We start from the raw sequence: 15,658 nt of genomic DNA, 5'->3' as shown, positions 1-15,658 counted from the left end.
ACACTGAATTTAAAAAGCAGTAGGAATTATTAAGAATTCTTGAGTAGAAAAGAATCAAGGCCGGGCAAGGTGGTTCGGGCCTGTAATCCCAAAACTTTAAGAGGCTGAGACAGGAGGACCATTTTTGCCCAGGAGTTTGAGATAAGCCTGGGCAACATAGGCTCTACAAAAAATCTAAAATTAGGAGTACTGCTTGAACCCAAGAGGGAAAAGCTGCAGCGAGTTAGCTATGAATTAGGGGAATACACAGCAAAAATACACTCTTAGTGCAGATTTGGATGACATTATCAACTGTTATAAAATCCATTCCTCTAGTTATTGTGGACAAAAAATTGTGTATGTTGTACCTTCTAGTTTCTGGATGCGTGCAGCCCTGATGTCGAGAAGATGAACATACTGCTCCACTTTGAGGTCACAATCTTGCTGCAAGTTTTCCATTTTACGGGTCACTGCCTCAACCTCCATCTACAAAATATGAGACAATAAATTTTAACACTTATGATTAGTTCTATTTTCATTATTCAAAGCAACTATGATTCAAGCATTTTCTAGATCCTGGAAATAGCAGGAGCTATAAACCATGATTTCTTGACTTCAAATACCTTATACTTTAGAAAATCATGCTTGGCAATATTCACAAATCAGAAGTAGGATAAAACTCCAGATTCCCTTTTATGGAGATGCGTTTTCATTTTGTGAAAGGCTAACACAATGCAGTTGTGGCATGACTTCAGGATAACTACAACTTACTTGCAGAATGTGCTAATGCTAATAGAGGCAATTTCATTGCCACTACTCATTCCCTAAAATCAGGGACTTCAAAAACATTATTTCTGGCTGGTAGCGGTGGCTCACGCCTGTAATCTCAGCACTTTGGGAGGCCGAGGAGGGTGGATCACATGAGGTCAGAGTTCGAGACCAGCCTGGCTAACATGGTGAAACCCGGTTTCTACTAAAAATACAAAAATAAGCTGGGTGTGGTGGCAGGCCTCTGTAATCTCAGCTACTTGGGAGGCTGAGGCAGAAGAATGACTTCAACCCAGGAAGTGGAGGTTGCAGTGAGCTGAGATCATGCCATGGCATTCCAGCCTGGGCGACAAGAGTGAAACTCTGTTTCAAAAAAACCAGAAAAAAAACCCACATTATTTGTTTTAAAATTATTTATTCTAACTAAGTACCTAGTTACAAGGCTACATTCCAGAGATGTGATATGTTAATAGATTACGATATTAATAGATAACAGGTGATAACATATTGTATTTAGAAAAGTAAATCATCAGCAGATTATAGAAAACTTCCTCTCCCAATTTATTGTATCATATTACCTGATAATCTTTATTAATTTTATGTTGCATAATTAGCATATTCCTTGTCTTTTCAAGCTCTTGCACTGTTTCTGCATGAGTTGCTTGCAGCTCTCTCACAGACCGTTCTAGATCTTTATTAATTTCACTATCTACTTTCACTAAAAAGGAAAGGTCTCCATTTTTTTGTTCTTTTTGAGCCTAAAATAAAAACATGTTTTATTAATGAAACAAACATTTCTAAAAATGTGATTTTATGAATTAATACAGATTTATCAATAAACAATTCATCAATTTTCAACTTCATTAACTGAAAACAGATAAAGGAAGTCCACATATATATATATATATACATATATATATATATCACGACTGCTTCATTCCTGATGGAAAAAATGAATTTACCTGTTAATCAGATTCAAATATTTGGATAGACAATTGGAACAGTTATAGAGAAATCAGAAAACAGTTTGTTACTTTATGACACATAAAAGAATCATGTACATTTATTTTTATTTCTTCATTTGATTAAAATCTACACCATGATCTAAAAGGAAAGAAGTGTATTTTTTGTCTCTTTTTGTAAATAATAGAATATTCTAGAATTAAAAACTATCTTCTTGAGACATTTATAATTCAATATTTTACTTAACAGGGTGTGCATCAAGGTTTTTTAGGGCAGAAAATTGTTGATTAGTTACATAGTAAAGCAGATAAAAGTAAAATGTTTGTTACAATTAAAGAAAGTGTATTAAATGAAAGTTTTTGAGGTCTGTTTTAATGTAACTTTGATGTCATTATGAAATATGTATATGCTATAACTAAATGTCACCTGACTACTTTCCTGAGTCAGTAGTGTTGATATGTGACATATATATTTATAAAAGGCATACTAAGTTTCAGAAGATGCAAGAATAATCCATTCTCCAAATGTAAGGGTTACAGATAAGGGTCATCATTATGCTGAAACAGTTGTAGGCAGACATGAAAATCACGATGAAATTCAGAACCTTACCTTTATAAGTAGGAGAGCTTCACTCAATTCATCAGCATTAATATCATTCTCCTACAATGGATTAAATAAAAGCTCACAATGACTTATTAATGGAAAACACAAGAGACATTCCAACTATTCAAATTATCCTCATGAAACATAAGCTGCCTGATGCCATGAACTAACCAACTAAGTCTATGAGACATTCAAGCGCTTCAGAATATCCCTATGGGACATAAACTACCTGATAGCACGAGTTAATAAACTGAGTAATATATCTGAATTCTTTTGCTTTGTAGTATAGTGCTTTCTCTATGCATAAAATATTGAGATAAAAATTCTGAGTTTTATTTCCTAAATAAGAAAATAATTCACCTGGTTGTAAAATTTCACACGTTTTTTAAGTTCATCAAGTTGCTGCTTTTGTTCCAGATACTGTAACTGCAGTACTTTATTCTCTTGAACGAGTTTTTCATTTTGGTCTTAAAAATAAAGTCAACAGAATTGGAAAGGTAAGTACAAATCAGGTTTAAGAACACATTTCAAATTACTTTAATTCCTGTTACACACCAATCTTGATCTAGCATTGTTCTGGTCAGAAAGGAAACAGTGCTAGCACCTCAACAAAGACAGCAGGGGAATGAGGAATAAATGAACACTATCATGTGTCTACCATATGATTCATTTGCTTATCGAAAACCCAAGACATAAGTTCACAATATTAATATAAGGAAATTGTGGTCTCTGGGAGTTCAAAGGAATGTTCTATTTAAAATACCTGAGAAAATGTGTTTCTAAATCTATGGTTTTTTTACTTACTTATTAAAGGTCCTGAAAAGCATGTGAAAAAAAATTGTCTTTTAGTTTTTTAATTGACATCTTTGAATTTTATTTTCCCAACTTAGCACATAGTATCTTTATTAAAACAAAGTAACTTCCAGAACATGGTAGGGGGCTGAGGGATGAGAAATTATCTGTTGGGTATAATGTACATTATATTCGAGTGATGTTTACATTAAAAGTCCAGACTTCACTACTATGTAATATACTCATGTAACAAAAGTGTACTTGTACCCCCCCCTCTAAATCCATAAAAATAAAAAAATTTAAAAAGGTAATTTCTTTGATAAATTCTGAAACCATAATTTAGTCAACCATACTTCCAATAGGTCTATTACAATAGGAGGAATGGATTCTTAAGCCACGCATGGTGGTATTAATAATGATTCATGTGGATTGGGCATGGTGGCTCATGCCTATTATCCCAGCACTTTGGGAGGCTGAGGCAGCAGAATCCCTTAAGTCCAGGAGTTTGAGATCAGCCTGGGCAACATAGGGAGATCCCATCTCTACAAAATTTTTTTTTTTTTTTAAATTAGCTGGGCATGGTGGTGCATGCTGTTGTCCCATCTACTTGGGAGGCTGAGGTGGGAAGTTGATAAGCTGAGGATAAGTTGAGCCTGGGAAGTTGAGGCTGCAGTGAGCCGTGATTGTTCCACTACATTCCAGCCTGGGCAACAGAGCCACACCCTGCCCAAAAAAATAAATAAATTCAAATGTATCTTCATTCACTGAGTTCGTGCTATAATCAGTAGGAATGGACTTGCAGCTGGTGCTAAGAAATGGAATAATGGTTATGCTTGTCTAGGCACTCCGCTGCTATGACCCACAAGCAGGAGAATAGAGTAGAATTTTAGAAGACAGCAAATTCATAAAGAGACTAATTTTTCACTCCCTGCATTAAACATGTTTAACTTTTTTTCTTTTTTTTTTTTAAGAAAGCGTAATAGCTAGTGAACAAATCCACAGCATTTGTTAATTTCACATTCTTAAATGTACTCTTTGCTAGAGCTTACTGTGGCACTCAGGTATCCTTCTTTGTTGACTCCCTGTGGGCTAACTCTAAACCACGTCATTTAAAGTATCTCTACCGATTTTATCCTTCTCTCAACCATTTATGTTTATCATAAGCCTTCACTTTACACTGCACATTTTTATTTTCTTAAAAAAATCAACACATTTGCCAAGAATTCTTTGCACAAATGTATTTGCATACTGACTGCATTTTAAACAAAAATATGTTTCTGACTTTTATAAGGCACTGTGTTTCCAAGCTATAAATACTACATATAAATAAAAATGTTAAATTACATAGTTAGGAATAAATGGGCTAAGCTTGGATGTTTTTAATATCACATATTTCTTGGCAGTCTAAAAAGTAAAAAAATAAAACCAAAACCAAACAAACAAAAAACACAACAAAAAAAACTGTGATCCTAGGCAATACGGAGACATTTTAATACCAAGGCAGGGCACGGTGACTCATGCCTATAATTCCAGCACTTCGGGAGGCCAAGGCGGGCAGATCATGAGGTCAGGAATTTGAGGCCAGCCTGACCAATATGGTGAAACCCCGTCTCTACTACAAATACAAAAAATAGCTGGGTGTGCTGGCGAGCACCTGTAATCCTAGCTACTCAGGAGGCTGAGGCAGGAGAATCGCTTGAACCTGGGAGGCGGAGGTTAGAACAAGTCAAGATCACACCACTGCACTCCAGCCTGGGTGACAGACTGAGACGCCATTTCAAAACAAAAAACAAAAAACAAATATACTGTATAAATATTTTTGTCTTATTGATAGAAGGTTAAAAGGTTATCCTAGAGTATAAATTGCTTATATCTAGTTAATTAAAGAATACCCAAATGTGAACAATACTTGAAAACTTTGAAGGTATAGATCAAATTCTTATCTTTAAACTAAAAATTAAGATGAATAATAAATATGGATGCATATAAGATAAACTTTTTTTTAGGGACTAGAAGGATATGGGAGTCTTTACGTTGATTAAGTTAAAATGACATCTAGATAGAATGGTTAGGTAACAAAAAGAAGGTAAATATAGTCTGAAGCATGTAAAAACAAAGGTACTGAGGATAATATAATTTTATTCTCTGGCCAGTAAAACATTTTAGGGTTTCTAAGAGTGAGCTAAAGTGTAAAGGACCTGACTGTTCCACGTTTATCCAGACACACTGTATTTTGATTATTATTTCTATGTTCTAGTTTTCTTTTGCTTTTAATTTTTCAGAACAGGGTTCCTATATGTTATTAGGTAGAAATAAACTTATTTAAATGTTTCCAGCCTTTCCTAATTTTTGTTTCAACAATGATATCTACATTCACTGATGTTTTTAAAACATGGGCATTATTAGTAGAAAAATAACTTAGTGGGAAAAGACATTATTGAGTACCAGTAACTTACCTTCTACTGAATTTTATTTAGAATTATCCACTACATTTTTCCTTTCTCAAACTGTTCATTTGAGACATAACTCCTGGGTCTTTAAAAAGTACTGAAATGCTATAGTTCAAAGAGGAAATATACTTGCTGAATTATAATAGGCAAAATCAAAGCACTCTGTACAAGATGAAAAATAACCTCCTTACCTTATGATTTGACAAAAAGCAGGTTAAGCTAAACAGCATTTTATTCAAATGAGATAACATTTCACTCTTTTAAAATTATGTTCTTTCAGCACACCATTAATAAGCAGAGTGCAGAGAACAATTCAACTAAACAATTTTCAGAGCGCCTTTGTGCTAATATCTTCAGCTGTGATCAATATAACCATATGCATTATGCTGAATTATGCATTTCAGCTAAAGATAGAAAGGAACTTTCAAAAGCAAGCCCTTAAACACATGCAGTTAATTTAAGTATTAACCAAATGCAAACTGCATTTACATATCCTTCCCCCACATATTCACACAATCTGAAACTAATTTGTACCTTGAATAAAGAGGTGAATATTCTCTAAAAATAATTTGCCAGTTAGATGAATGACTACAAGAAGCCAGGGAAACATCTTCTGGCAAAGAACACTTGATACATGAGAAGGTAAATGTATGAAGACACTTCAAAGTAAAATTAAACAATTTCAAAATCTGTAACACAAAATGGAACTTTCTAAATATTAAAAGATTTTTTTAAATAGACAGTTTCAGGTTTTTTTGTGTATTATTTCCCTGGAAAAAATGGTTAAAGGCTGTAATATTTTTCTTATAACCCATTGTAACATTTCGACAAAGAAACAAAAACTTAAATCCTTAGACTTGTAAATTTGAGGTATTCAAACAAAAATAAATGGAAAATAATAGTTGCATTAAAAATAAAGATTCAGTTCTAGCAGTTTTTCTTTAAAAATTGGATAAATGTATAAAAATTTGTGTAGAAAGATATTGTTTGTGGTACTTCAGAAAACCGAAGGTACTTAAATATTCAATAGAAGATTGTTAAATAATCCAGGGTCCATTCACACACTGGAAAACTGTAACAGCCATTATAAATGATTCTGATGTAGATTTATATTTATATTCAAGGAATGATTTTACAATATAGCAAAAAAAGGCACATTATAAAACTATATCTATACATTTAGAAACAACTCTGAAAGAACATAAATAAAATATTAGCAGTGATTATTTTGCTAATATTTTGTGGGTTGTGGAATTGATTTTTATAATCTACTAGACTTTTTTCCATAGTGTACATGAGTTATGTTTATTATTGAAAAATATTCCCAAAAGATAAAAGAACCAGTAAAAAAGATAAGGAATAAACTAGATAAATTAAAATAACTTAGCAACCTTAACACATAGTAAGAACATTCAGAATTAATTCAACGATATAAACAGGTCTAAAAAACCCCTAAGATTCTACCCTCCTTAAGAAAAGCTTCTTTGTAGAGATTAGTTCAGATATCCAAAAGATAAAACAGCTTTGGAATTCTTGATATCTAAATAAATACAGAAAGCATAGAAATAAAAATGGTTTATTTCATTTCTTTCCCTTTAAGAATGAGCAATTTAACTGTTCTTGGAAAAGAGAGAGGGAATATAGAGCACTTCCACTTTTTACCTAAACAAGAATTTATTGAGCAAGTACTCAAGCAAAGCACTCTGTTAGGTATTTGATACTGCACACTAAAATCAGGAACAGTATGTATCTTTGATATGAAAACTTTTTAAAAAAATCCACTAGGTCAGAAAACCTGTCATCACCATTTTATTCCACTCACAGTCTTCTAGAGAAAACTTCATAAAAAATCTATCATCAAATGTAGTCACTTGGTGAATAAACACTGCACTAGTGTGTTTCACTGAAATTAAGACTCCATTGATTATAAGATGTGTTCTAATAATTTCAGACTTGCTAAAATGGGAAAAAAACGTCAGACTGCAATTTTAAAAATGCTATCACTTATAGGATGCAACTCAATATTAGAGATGTTAAAATAGGAAAAGATAATGTTCCTTATAGTCAGTGGAATATGGCATTGTGGTCTAAATAAAAGCATAGGAATACTAACTAGAAACATAACTGTTTTATAGTGAGCCTGTATTGAACTTTTAAACATTCTCATGCAACTGAATAGCAAATGTTCAAAAGAAGTAACTTTCTTAGCACATGACTTGGGTTTATTTAGGGCATGAGCAAACAGATAACAACACTTGAAGCAAATAATTCGTTTCCCCTGTTGTGCATTTGTGTGTAAATGTGAGTAACACAGTAAAATTCAGACTTCTTTAATTATAATTATTTTACTTCTATGAGATCTGTGACTTATACTGAAACTTAATAGTGATTATTATTTTAGCAGGGGGCACACAGCTTCCTGGTATTTAAGTTCACTGTCACACAGTAGAATTAAGACATCTCATCAGAGAGATATTCCCTATTTGAACTCTCAAAAATAGCAAGTTACTATTTCTGTCACTCTCTGTCATCTTACACTAGTGGTTTTGTGCCATTACACTTGCCACCACATCACATATCCCATATTTATTTAATTGTTAGTTTTTCCCTATTGAATTTATATTTGATAAGGGCAAGACCTTTATTTCTGATCATTGCTGTATCCTCACAACTTAGAACAGTGCCTAGCACTAAAAGGTGCTCAATAAATATTTGTTGACTGTTGAGTAAAGAAAGGCTCAGAATTTAGGAAAATTTAACAATTAAAAACAACCTAAATATGAATAGCTATGAGAAAAAGTAATTCTTTTGGCACATACACTAGGCTGAGCACGAGGAATTTTGAGCAACCACGAAATTCATGAGAGTAGATGACTATGCCTGTCCCTCATAAATCGCAGGGCAACTGGCAAACAGTAGGTACCAGAGTAAGTATTGATTCAATAAAGAAACATTAGATGTCTGAAATGAGTAAGGCAGTGATTATTTTATATGTACCTCTTTCAGTTTTTAATCTGTCAAGGATTTCAGTTTTGTCTGTTAAGTCAGATTTCAAGGCAGTCTCAAGCTGAGCAATCTGTACTTTCAGCTGCTGCTCCTTTAACTTCCATTGCTCTTCATGGGCAGCACTGAAGGCACTGCAAAACACACGTGACATGCAAGGAAAGCTTGGAAATCAGTTTCAACCGAAAATAATAAAGAGAAAAGCTTTTAGTGGCACAGAGACCACTGTCATCATGTCTTAGGAATTAAGTAAACATAAGCTGGTCTGCTGCTGTTGAAACCAAGGCGCCTTTCTCAGGCTGCGGTTAAGGAACATGAAAGAGTTTGTGGGATGAGCAAAGGAACTGGCCTTAATTTAGAGCTCTAAAGTCAGAAAAGTTGGCAGTGTGCAGCTTTTGTGGGACTAGTAAAGGAATTCAGATACTGTACATACTCCAGAGGAATCCACAATTCCAAATCTCAGCAATTGACATCGGGCAAAACCATTCTCTCCCACATACAAACCTCTTAATACAGAGAAAATGGACTTTGCACCTGATCTTTAATTCTGTGAAACTTTTTAAAGAGTCTGTGATAATAACATGTTCACAAAATACTGGCCACAAAATGATAGCATAGTGAACCACAAGTCAGTCATTCTGACATTGATTAAAAAGTAGTGATAATACAGTTTTTGTTAAAAAACAAAAAACAATAGCTAAAAACAGTTTTACTTGCAACACGATTGGGATGAAAATCAATGCTCTGTTCCTGATAGGAATGACGAAAATAGAATTACTATTCCTCAATAAAAGTTTAAATCATAGTTAAAATCTGCTAATGATCAATACCCAGTATATCAAAAGAAAGAACCAGTTAAAAAATAATGAAATGATGCACAGAAAGTATACAATAAACATTTGTTCATGCCAGTGGTTCCTAAATGCTGACCTAAATACCGGTGGTGGGTCAGCTGCAGTAAGGACACTTAGAGGGATTTTAAAATGAGGATCCCAGGACCCAGGTATTCATATTTTTATAAAGCTCCCCAGATGATAGCCAGGTTTTGGAAAAACTGATCTTGATCAGTATTTCAGCAGAAAAGCATTATCTGTGAAGCTTGATGAATAATCATTAGCAGCTTTGACCATTCTACATATTTTAAGCCCAGTAAATATAACAAAATCTTATAAAATCTGGTTTTACACTGATGATGAAGTAAATGGAAAAGAAACATATGACTGGAAATTCCCCTAATGTTGCTCCCAGACAGTCTTCAGTTTTTATTCCAGAAAAGATACTTTTCTGGGAGGCACAGCTTTTCAAAAGAGCAAAATTGTGTATTCATTTCACATTTTGAATATTTTTACTGCATTTAAGATAACATGACCTTGAAAATAAATGGAATTCTGGAAGCTTCTCTAAATATGACATCTGTTTCTTTTATCAGTGTTTTCATTTCACTTATGGAACCTTAAAAAAATGTAGGATCTATATACAATTATTTAAGTTGATTTTATCAAAGGTACGATGACCTAGAATTAAGTGAAATCCAAATAAAATATGTATTTTAAATGCTAAACTAAATAATACTCCTTTTCATGTTTGTTTTTAAAATAAAGAACAAATATAATATCTACGTATGGTCAAATTGTATATACCAAACACATACATATGTATGCACAAACGTGCATACATCTATGCATACGTATGTGTATGTATATGCATGTTTCTTGTTTTATTAAAAACATGTACCACCCAGAAAAAAAATTAGCATGATGAAATAGGCACAACTATACATTATATCAGATGCCGAAAATTAGAAACAGTAGTGTTCCAATAGCATTAGTACCAGCAAAAAGATCACCAACAGCTAATCTGGCAGAAACATCAGAAGCTTTATGTGTTTAAATTAAGAACAATTTAGCAGCCTGGTTTTTCCAAACCCACAAAATACTAGTGTAAATCAGCATAAGTCAATCTGAATTTAGTCCACTGCTCTCTTCCCTCTAAATTCAGGATTACATTCCACTGGAGTTTCATGAGGAATTCCTTTTGAATTTACTGTATTTCTCTATGCTTAGAGCCATCTGTGTAACTATAAATGGTGAACCACATCTGGCTCCATTTTCTTTGTAAGGGCTGTGTACATGATTAAATCTGCATATGAGAACCTTTTTTTCATGAAAATGTTTCATGGAAAAGACACTTATGAGAGTCTTTGAAAACCTTTTATTCATGAAAATCTTTTTGCATATTGCCTATATGCAACTGAAGGGGGATCATAGTCTTTGTACACATTTTGTCGTTACATGATGTTGCAGAACTGATAAAGCGTCAGTCAGTCTGCAGTGGAATGCCCATTGCTGCTTGTGGTCACTGACATGTCCACTGGCAGACACGGGTCAGCACACTGTAAGTGGACACCCTTGATCAAAAACATGATAAAGATCTAAATAAAGCCAAATTCTTCACCTACTCACTAAGATCATTCCTTTTTACAGAAGAAATTTCATTTGTACAATGTTTAAAGGCAACCTAATGTGAGGACAGGAAAGAATAAATTCAAAATTGTCCATAAAGAAATCCATAGTGGTTGGGTATGATGGCTCATGCCTGTAATCTGAATGCCTTGGGAGGCTGAGGCAGGAGGATGGCTTGAGCCCAGGAGTTCAAGACCAGCCTAGGCAACACAGAGAGACCCAGCTCTATAAAAGATAAAATTAAAGGCTGGGCATGGTGGCTCATGCCTGTAATCCCAGCACTTTGGGAGGCCAAGGTGGGCAGATCACTTGAGGTCAGGAGTTTGAGACCAGCCTGGCTAACATGGTGAAACCTTGTCTCTACTAAAGATATAAAAATTAGGCAGGTGTGGTGGTGCACACCTGTAATACCAGCTACTCGGGAGGCTGAGGCAGGAGAATCGCTCGAACGTGTGAGGCAGAGGTTGCAATGAGCTGAGGTCACACTACTACACTTCAGCCTAGTGACAGAGTGAGATTCTGTCTCAAAATAATAATAATAATAAAAATAAAAATTAGATAGGTGTGGTGGCACATGCCTATAGTCCTAGCTACTTAGGAGGCTGAGGTGGGAGGATTGCTTGAATATAGGAGGTCCAGATTACAGTGAGGTATGATTGCGCCACTGCCTTCAGCCTGGGTAACAGGGCAAGATCTTGTCTCTTTTTTTTTTTTTTTTTTTTTAGCTGGAGTCTTACTCTGTCACCCAGGCTGGAGTGCAGTGGGGTGATCTTGGCTCACTGCAATCTCTGCCTCCTGGGTTCAAGAGATCTCCCTGCCTCAGCCTTCTCAGTAGCTGGGATTATAGGTGCACACCACCACTACCAGCTAATTTTTGTATTTTTAGTAGAGATGGGGTTTCACTATGTTGGTCAGGCTGTTCTCAAACTCCTGATCTCGTGATCCACTTGCCTCGGCCTCCCAAAGTGCTGGGATTATGGGTATGAGCCACCTCATCCGGCCTGTCTCTTTCTCTCTTTTTTTTTTAATCATAGGTACTTTATTTAGGGCCTAATGAAAATTAAATTCATATTTACATCAGGATATTTCACTTACTGAAAGAAGATGATGACTCAAATGTACTTGGAGTTTGATTTCTGGGAAGCATAAACTGCTCATATTGGATCACACGAGATTTTATGGTTTCTAGAAGGTTACAGGGCACAGAGGCTCACTTTACAGAAACAGAGGACAGAGCATCTATGGGTGTCAGCAGTGCTCTTTTACATTTTGAGGATTAGATGATTATCACTTCATAAAAACTTGATCCACCCAATTCTTAAAAAGGTTAACATTATCTTAACAACTAGATGAACACTTTTTAAAAATAGGCATTATATTAGTGTCTCTCAAGGAGTTAATGCTTCAAAATCACGTTCAACAGGTTTTTTTGGACCCAGTCTCAAATTAACTGAATCAGAATTGGATGGTATAGGGGCAGAGGGAGGGGGTACAGGCAGATAGGCGAAGAAGCTCTAAGAGGTGGTGAAACCTACATTTTAATAAGTTTTCCAGGTTATTTGTATACATTATAGTTGAGGAACCATTACATTTATCAGGTAGATGCCTCCAAAACTAACTTCAAAAGTGGAACACAGCATTACCAAATCATAGTATAATAATATATTACCATATTACATACCACAGTATACAACTTCTCTCTGACCCAGTAGAAAGCTATAATTGCAAAAAACACATTCTGAACTTTTAAATTGAACATTTCTTAAAATTATACGTATTTCTTGGCAGTGTCTAAAAAGTGTTTTCACATATTAAAAAAGGCTCATACCAAAAAGTAACATGAGGGTTTTATCTTCCCTGATGATTCTCTAATATGTCATATGTCAAGTAATAAACACATTCAAAGTTTCATTTGAAAAAGGAAGATGAGAATGCAATCTGTGAATCATATTTTTCTTCTGAAAACTAGTCAATTTTGAATAACAAACAAATGCCGTCCTTTTTAAAACATGCTATCATTATGACTAACCAAACAGGGAGTGTGTGTAGTTTTTGATGAACATTAGTTGTTGGCAATGACGAATAACAGTGTCATGAAACAAAAGAGCTATAAAGAATCTTAGGGGCAATGTTGACTTCTGTCGAGTTTCTCCAAGTATACTTCTAAAATGTGTTACATATTTAAAAAACATTATATTAGAGAATTCTTTAGTTCTGTTGACTAGTACGTGTGTTTGCTGGGTTTTGTGCTTATGTGACATTAATTTTTCTTTTGACATTAAATGTTCTGACACTCATTACACACATATACCTCACATAAACTTCACGTGTGAGCAGCATAATGAAGTCTCCTTTTAGTGTGACAGGAAAAAGAAAGTTAGCTCAAGCATAAAATATTTAAAAAAAAAACCTTCAAATTTACACTCTTAGATCATCTTCTAATATGGAAAGATAAAGTTTTATGGTGGGAAAGTAAATATGAGAAAAACATGACTTTCTCAAAATTTCATTTATATATTATTCCCAGCTAAGATTGATTAAAAAAAAAATTCCAAGTAAGTATGTTCAGCAAATTTTTAAACTGGGGAGAAGTAGAAAATTTTGAAGTAATGGCCATATGATACTTATTTTCTTCTATTTAGACTATGTTAAATTATTTGAAATTACAAGATATTGAAAATATATGTAAATCAATAAGAATTTCTGGATGTATAACAATTCTGTTATTCCATGAATGTTTCCCTTCCACATATACAATTTTCCAGTGCAATTAAAATCAGAGAGACAGTGCAGCATAGCAAAAAAAGAATTCAAGTTTTAGGGTTAAAGAAACATCTGAGTTTTAGTTCTAAACTAGCATCTCAGCAATGCTGCGTGACTCTGCACAAGTCTTAATTTTTCTGGAATCACAATTCCCTGATTTAGAAAATAGGGATAATATCTTCTCTAATAGGGTGCTGTGCAATTTATATGCTGACATTTAAACTTCTCACACACACATATGATTTTAACTGGTGTCTGAATCTGCTGTTGGTAACCCTTAACATAACGAGTCACTGTGCAAAGACAGTCACCACAAGTAGGTCAGTAGCATAGATGATACAAACCACTGAAATAATGCCTACATTAATTTAGGTAACTTTCCTGAAGTAAATAAAAGTAAAAGCCTATCCCCACACTTCTTGGGTATAATTTATTTAATTTACAAAATGTGAATTTAATTTATAAAAAATAAGACAAAGAGTTAAAATGTTAAAGATGCACTTGTAGCTCTAATGGGTACTTTCTGAGGTTTCTGCACATGACCAGTAGAAGTAGCTGTTCAATATCAGCTATAACATATGTATTTAAATGCATATTACATTTGCTTTCATGTAAACTTGTATTTATCATTTACCAGTATCATATACTAAACAGACTTAAAATCACACACACACACACACACACACACACACACACACACACCTGTATCACTTAACCAAACTTAGATGTGGAGTAGAGTTTTGTTTCTAATATTACCAGAAAGAATTAATTTCTAAAATACCATAATTATGAAGCAGATTAAGAAACAAAATTGAAGCAGCCCTTTAATATTTATCTTGAGATGAAGATGCTTGTGTTTCTCTTGATACGGAACAGAGAACAACTTTGTTTTTCCCCAACAGAATAACTCTCAGTTAATAAGCTATGAAGTCTAGGAAAGAGACCAAAAGAGGTTCAAATACAAGCTCTATGACTTCATACATTTACAACATATGGGCTGGGTGCAGCAGCTCACCCTTGTAATCTCAGCAATTCGGGAGGCTGAGGCAGGAGGATCACTTAAGACCAGGAGTTCAAGATGAGCCTGAGCAACATAGGATGGCCTCATTGCTACCAAAAAATTAAATAGATTAGTCTGACATGGTGGCATGTGCCTGTGGTCCCAGTTACTCAGGCAGCTGAGGTGGGAGGCTGGTGTGAGCCCAGGAAGTTAAGGCTATAGTGAGCCATGATCATGCCACTGCATTCCAGCTTGGACAACTGAGACACTGTCTCAAAAAAAAAAAAAAAAAAAAAAAAAAAAAAAAAAAAAAAAAAAAAAAAGAAAAAAAAAAAAAAAAAAAAAAAAAAAAAAAAAAAAAAAAGAGGTAGGAAGTGCCTCTTAACATTACTTAGTTCTGCTTCATCTTCCTTGTCTACAAAATGGGTATTTATGATACATACATTTCAAGGTGCTGTGAACAATTTATAACAATAAATGAAGAGTATCTAGCACAGTGTCTGTTAGTTTATAGTTAATATTCAATAAATGATAGCAGCTGACTGGCAGCAAAGTGATATGGTTTCCTCAGTAGTGAAAGGCTACTGCTCAGGTTAAACAACTTATTACCAATGTCTTTAAAAAACTTTTATTTCCTTTATAAAGTTTGCATATTTTTTGCTATCATTTATTGCTAATTCTTTGATCAACACGATCTATTCCAACAACAGCAAATGCTTAGCTATAAAAGAGCTCAAACAAGACAATGAAAGAACATGTGGAATCATGATTTACCTGTCATAAAGTTTATCATAGTTTTCTTTTAAAAGTTCCCGTTCCTTTTCTAAATCATTAATTCTATCCTGCAGCTAAAATGAAAAGAAAATTACATATTA

The 15,658-nt window shown here is 34.1% G+C and overlaps 1 protein-coding gene across 8 annotated transcripts in view; it reads right to left on the bottom strand.

Annotated features, from left to right (window-relative positions):
• RPGRIP1L (RPGRIP1 like) overlaps window positions 1–15,658 on the bottom strand; it is a 99,179-nt gene that overhangs the window by 54,490 nt on the left and 29,031 nt on the right. For 6 of the 8 annotated variants that reach the window (XM_037739103.1, XM_037739109.1, XM_037739105.1 and 3 more), the window contains 7 exons: window positions 15,558–15,631; window positions 8,553–8,692; window positions 3,118–3,129; window positions 2,674–2,780; window positions 2,320–2,370; window positions 1,326–1,505; window positions 348–465 (listed from right to left, as the gene is read on the bottom strand). In XM_037739103.1, coding sequence (XP_037595031.1) covers window positions 348–465; window positions 1,326–1,505; window positions 2,320–2,370; window positions 2,674–2,780; window positions 3,118–3,129; window positions 8,553–8,692; window positions 15,558–15,631 — 682 coding nt within the window. The remainder of the gene's footprint in view (window positions 1–347; window positions 466–1,325; window positions 1,506–2,319; window positions 2,371–2,673; window positions 2,781–3,117; window positions 3,130–8,552; window positions 8,693–15,557; window positions 15,632–15,658) is intronic. The other 2 variants (XM_037739104.1, XM_017530077.2) reach the window with 1 other exon arrangement.

Source organism: Cebus imitator, unplaced genomic scaffold (assembly GCF_001604975.1).
Source record: "Cebus imitator isolate Cc_AM_T3 unplaced genomic scaffold, Cebus_imitator-1.0 Scaffold63, whole genome shotgun sequence".
Taxonomy (NCBI): Eukaryota; Metazoa; Chordata; class Mammalia; order Primates; family Cebidae; genus Cebus; species Cebus imitator.
The sequence above is the reverse complement of the archived record's forward strand: the minus strand, read 5'-3'. Positions and strand labels throughout refer to the sequence as shown.